We start from the raw sequence: 6,329 nt of genomic DNA on the forward strand, positions 1-6,329 counted from the left end.
GGGAGGAGGGGGGACATGTCGGGCCTGTACTACAGAGGAGGGGGGACATGTCGGGCCTGTCCTACGGAGGAGGGGGGACATGTCGGACCTGTCCTACGGAGGAGGGGGGACATGTCGGGCCTGTCCTACGGAGGAGGGGGGACATGTCGGGCCTGTCCTACGGAGGAGGGGGGACATGTCGGACCTGTCCTACGGAGGAGGGGGGACATGTCGGACCTGTCCTACGGAGGAGGGGGGACATGTCGGACCTGTCCTACGGAGGAGGGGGGACATGTGGGGCCTGTCCTACAGAGGAGGGGGGACATGTCGGACCTGTCCTACGGAGGAGGGGGGACATGTCGGGCCTGTCCTACGGAGGAGGGGGGACATGTCGGGCCTGTCCTACGGAGGAGGGGGGACATGTCGGACCTGTCCTACGGAGGAGGGGGGACATGTCGGGACTGTCCTACGGAGGAGGGGGGACATGTCGGGACTGTGAGGCCGGAGGGGGCGGTGAGTCAATCGCTCCAGACGACGGAGAGAGAGAGAGACAGTTTTCTACTGTAACATTGTTGTTCAGAGACAGGGGGTGTGTGGAAAGAGTGTGTGAGAGGGTTTACAGGAGCAGAGACATATGACCGAACGGGCCTACCGGGCCCAGGGGCCCAAGAGCTCAGGGGGCCCTTTCTTGTGGCATAGTTAAAGGGCTTAGTCATTCATGTCAATAACAAGTCACAAGAAAGAAACGATCATGATACTTTTTAAATGAGTGTTTATCTGTAGTACTTTAGAGGGGCTGAGTACTCCATGCAATATGGGCCCTTCAACTGTTTTGGGCCCTTGAGAAATCCAAAAAGCAAGTCCTCCCCACTAGGTCCCTCAAGTCAAAACCGAGCTGAGTAAAGCTGCTTTTATTGTGAGATTTCTCTAATTATCTTCAAATTGGATTTGGATGTCGTCTCATTGGGCAAATATCAAAAAAGGGATAAATTAAATGGGTGGGGGCCTTTACGTGTCTGTGCCCAGGGACCTATCATGTCATAATCCGTCTATGCACAGGAGGCCAGACGAACAGAACAGTCCGGTCCGGTGGTGAGGTTTTTGGTGCGTTGACAACAAAGACCCAGGCTTACAAAGTCCTCCAACGGTCCCAGAGATGAACCCTGGGGCCAGGACTACTTTCTCCCTCAGTCGCTGCGCCTGGGGGTACCTGATTAAACACCAGCAACACGTGTTCCAACACTGTGGAAACATCAGCTGTGTGTGAGTGAGCCACAGCAGCTGGTGGATGACAGCAGTCAGAGGGTGATCATAGGCTGATTGAGATGTGTGTGTTCAAAGGTCCTCAGTTATTTTGAAGCAGAGGACACAGTATGTACATAGTATAAACAAATATCCCCTCTGTAGTCTTGGAAATAGCCTAATCCCAAAGGGGATATTATCTTTTATGTACGCTGCTATAACGCTTTTAAGCCACGGGGGGAGCGAAATACTGTAAATAATTGGTAGCCTACTCAATAATCCAGCAAAACACCGCTTTCTGAAAAAGGAAACAGATTAAATTATCAAGAAATAATAATCTTTCTCCTATGATGCTTTTAGCCTCTCTCACTCTGAAATGTAATTCAATGCAATGTATTGCTTCATAAATGTTCTTAGCCGGTAGACAAACATACTCCTGGAGCTTGCTCAATCGCCTTGTTGAGAGGGGTCAGGGAAGAATTTTTACAGCTCACTTATCTGGCCCCCGGGTGATTACTGTTTTTTTGCTTCCCTATGGAATATGTATGGGTGGGTCGTATGCCCACCTCCCTTGTTCTCTGTAAAGCGCATTGTGTTGCCTCTGGGTATGAAATGCGCTATACAAATAAAGCTTTGATTGATTGATTGATTGAAGAAATATCACTTTTCAGGGTGGTTTCCCTCGGATGTGTTTCACAGTCATGCTTTTGCAAGTCAGAATATGCTGCACTCATATTGAAACTCACACTTTGTCCCCATAGACTGTGGAGTAGTGAGGAGTAGTCATTGTGGTGAGATGAGTAGATACACGATTATTGTAAATGGCAGGAAGAAGGAAGCTACAGATATCTAGTCACATTGCTTTTGCAGAGGTAGTAGGTTGCATTTTGCATTGTGTTTAGGCAATATACTAGTTCCCATGTCAGTTATACGTCACACTCTTACATGTAGGTATTATTATGACTGTTAACAGTGTATAGAAACATGCTAATCTTGAACCCTTGCAATATCATACATTAGTCGGTCAGTCAATCAATCAATCAATCAATCAATCAATCAATCAATCAATCAATCAATCAATCAATCAATCAATCAATCAATCAATCAATCAATCAATCAATCAATCAATCAATCAATCAATCAATCAATCAATCAGTCAGTCAGTCAGTAGCCAACAAACACTGTAGTATATTTTGAAAGAAATGTTTCCCAGGTAGTTCAAATTGGTGTGTCTCTTCTGACATAAAGGTGTAGCTCTATTTTATATGCATTAACACTATCCATGCTTTTTTTTTCTTTTTTTTTCTTCAATATGATGAAATAGCTCTTATGCCAGACGAGTGCCTGGACCTTTCTTCATTTTTTGAACGACAGTATCTCAGTTGACCACTAGATGGTGCTCCATCCCCAGCAGTGATGCCCAATGTCTGTTATGATACGTGAAGTTATGTACTACGATGAAGATCAAGCATTACTCACACATTCACATTTCCAGTTTCAATCCCATCTCAATGTCCACATGCATATGACGTGATTTTGTATGCTATGCCTTCAATCACCAGGAGAACAGAATAGTCACCATTCCGTCAATTTTAAAATATTTCTGACAAAAATGTCCAATTTGGTGAACATCAGTATGAATACATGACATTTCTGAAACGACTCTTCTATATTTCCTGTTTGTGCTAACTTCTACTCTTTCTCCTCTGTGTGTCGACAGGATGAGACGAAGGCCCCCAAAGCCCCCAAGCCGACCAAGGTATCTGACAAGATGCTGGAGGGTGTTCCCGAGGAGGGGGTCGAGGAGCTGCAGGCTGCGGAGGAGGAGGGCGAGGGCGCCCCCGCCGGCCTCGCCTCGGACGAGGAGGTGGAGATCGAGGAGATCATCGAGGAGTCTCGGGCCGAACGCATCAAGCGCACCAGCAAGCAGCGCGTGGACACCATCAAGAAGGCCTTCTCCAAGGAGAAGATGGAGAAGACCAAGCTAAAGACCAAGGAGAACCTGGAGAAAACAAGACAGCGCACCCGGGAGAACCTGGAGAAGACTCGTCAGAAGACGCGCGAGAACCTGGAGAAGACCAAGCACAGCCTGGAGAAGAAGATGGGCAAGCTGGGCAGCCGCATGACGCCCAACCTGGAGCGCAAGGAGAAGATCAAGACCTCCAAGGAGAAGGTGAAGAAGTCGCTGACGCCCGACCACACCGTCTACGCGCGCTCCAAGACCACCGTGTACCGCGTGCCGCCCTTCACGTTCCACGTGAAGAAGATCCGCGACGGCGAGGAGGAGGCGGTCCAGCAGGAGGGCACGGAGATGGTGGAGGTGGCCGAGAACGAGGCCCTGGAGGAAGAGGAGGAGGAGGAGGAGGAGGTCCTGGAGGAAGACGGGCTGCGTCTGCGTGTGGAGGTGGCGGAGGGGGATCTGGTGGACGTGGACGGCCCGGCGATGGTGGCGCTCCTGGATGCAGCCGAGGACTCCCAGCTGGTCATGGTGGAACGAGACCTCCCCAGGAAGAGGAGCAGCAAGTAGACGAGTCTCCAGGGGAAGAGCAGAGGGAAGGAGAGAGGTTTCGATAGCAATGACATGGCATGCATTATAGAGACTGTCTGGACTGTCATGTTCTCAATCAATATGTTCACAATCAATATGTACACAATTTTTTTATTTTATTGTTTTCTTACCCAGCCTGGATGACTATCACTATCTGCTCATATAAAATTCAATTTAGAAAAACGAAAGGCAACATGGCCCTTGCTTATTTTTGAAGACGTCTTGTCTTTTGTTCAGCTCAGTAATTCATAATAAAATTGAAAAGGAAAATAGGATACTGCTTGTTGATATATTGTTGGTTTTAAATTGAATGACCACAAGTCTAAGACTATAAATAGTCTTTGCAGTTCTGATTAAATGCTGAATAAGTGCTATATAGAATATGCATAGCAATGTTTATGATGATGGGAGGTTTGTAGGCGAGCTAATTTGATGGTCTCTTGTTATGTGATATGCAATTTGTGTTTTGATGAGCTGAGAGGAATGTACGTGCCGATGGTCTCCAGGTGCACAATGAACGACAGAAAGCGGACTGAATGAATGTCTTTTCCTTGACTAGGAGTTTACATCTGTTTAACAGATATACACACAACAATTTGAGAAGTTTCACCAGAGAGCATACTGTAAAAACAACAACTCTGCAACTGTGGCCTTACTGTACGTGTCAAAGCTTTGTGTTTAAGTTTGTCACAGATGAGAGATGGAGCATCATAAAGATTAAGATAAAGGTTATAGTTTTCAGAACTATGGTGGCTGAAGGTGTAACCCACCCGTCCCCAACAAGAAGTGTTACACAAATTAATCATTACATTGTGAGATTATTGAAAACTACTGATTTTAAATGAATTTCACATATTATTTTGTCTCCTTATAGCTGACAATTTTTTTGTTTTGTTTATATCTTTTAGACAGGAATATGGGAGGGTCGGAGGTCAGCGATGACTTGAATGAATTTAAATGGGGGGGGGGGGGGGGGGGGTCATAGCTATTAAGGACATTTCACCAATGTTCTAAGTTGTATTATATTGTGATATTAATTGAGAAAGAAGCTCTCGCCGACTTAAACGTGTGTCGTTGCTGCCATTGCAATCAAGAGGCTTGTCACAGGTGTTTTAGTCAAAGTTATCATTTTTCAGCCATCTCTGAGTGAGATACAATGCCAATATAAGTGTTGCCATTACGAATTTAACCATTGTGTCGTTTTTCTCGCCGTGCTACATGATTAATTCGTTTAGACTCTGGGGTGGACTATAGTACCACACACAGCAGTGCCCAGATAGCAAGCGGATGTGTAATAATTCTGGGCCATATATGGGCCGGAACTAAGCCACAAGGGCCAGATCTGGCCTGTATATGGCCCAGATCCGCTTGCTATCTGTGAAAGGCCCTGTGTGCCTGTGTCCTGTTTTACATGCTAGAGGAGGAAAAGACAGTGCTGCCTTCTGGCTTGCACCATAGCTTGTTACCTCTGTTCATATCATACACAAAATACCTACCCAGATAGCAAGCGGATCTGGGCCATATACAGGCCAGATCTGGCCCTTGTGGCTTAGTTCCGGCCCATATATGGCCCAGAATCATTACAGATCCACTTGCTATCTGGGTTAGGATAGAGGCCTACACACTGGGCTGTCCTTTACTTCCCCAGACACCATGTTGTGAGACCTTGAAGTGTGTGTTTGTGTATGTGTGTGCGTGCCTGTGTGTGTGTGTGTGTGTGTGTGTGTGCGTGCCTGTGTGTGGGGGGGGGGGGGGGGGGGCGTCTTTGCGGAACGTCATTAGTATAATCAATAGGGCAGCCAATCTGATTAGGGAGAGTACTTTCTTGGTGTAGACCAGAGCCCAAAGAGAGGACATCATGTTTGTGTGTGTGTGTGTGTGTGTGTGTGTGTGTGTGTGTGTGTGTGTGTGTGTGTGCGTGCGTGCGTGCGTGCGTGTGTGTGTGTGCGCGCGTGCGTGTGTTTGGGTCTGTGAAGATGTGAATGTGTGTAGGAGGTGCGTGGTGTGGAGTGAAGCAAAACGTTGAAGGGCTTTTGCAAATGTCAACGTTAGTCATAAAGACAGCTAACAAAACGCCTTGAAAAAGGAAGTGCTCACTCACACCTTTTGTATTTGGTATTTGCAATGAGGATCGCTCAGCTGTGAGCCGACCATGTAGCCTTACACGGTTGTGGGATCGTCAGTCTATGTAAAAGATCAGCCACACAACTGTATGCCCAGATAGCAAACGGATCTGGGCCATATATGGGCCGGAACTAAACCACAAGGGCCAGATCTGGCCTGTATATGGCCCAGATCCGCTTGCTATCTGGGTGAAATGTTACTTATGTCCAGGAACCGAGGACATGAGACTGATCAATGTTCACATTCACACTGCCTGAACAGCAATGGCAATATTTTTCCTGTTTGTGTTTCATGAATCATACAACGAGGCTTGCTTTCTCTGTCGAATCCACACTCTTTTTGCCTAACCACTTATATCAATAAAAGCTACACGACTTACACCTGATGTCTCTACCCTGATTTCATTTTTAGAGCTGTGGTTTAACCACTAATCAAA

General features: G+C 46.8%; 1 protein-coding gene across 1 annotated transcript in view; it reads left to right on the forward strand.

The window, feature by feature from the left end:
- The window catches only part of cavin1a (caveolae associated protein 1a), a gene marked incomplete at both ends in the record, with an annotated part of 17,769 nt that extends 14,021 nt beyond the window's left edge, over positions 1-3,748 (forward strand). The window contains one exon of the mRNA XM_084448420.1: positions 2,942-3,748. Within this exon, the coding sequence (XP_084304546.1) occupies positions 2,942-3,748 (807 nt within the window). The remainder of the gene's footprint in view (positions 1-2,941) is intronic.
- Between the last annotated feature and the right edge of the window lie 2,581 nt (positions 3,749-6,329).

The sequence above is a fragment of the Borostomias antarcticus genome (assembly GCF_949987555.1).
Source record: "Borostomias antarcticus genome assembly, chromosome: 14".
NCBI lineage: Eukaryota > Metazoa > Chordata > Actinopteri > Stomiiformes > Stomiidae > Borostomias > Borostomias antarcticus.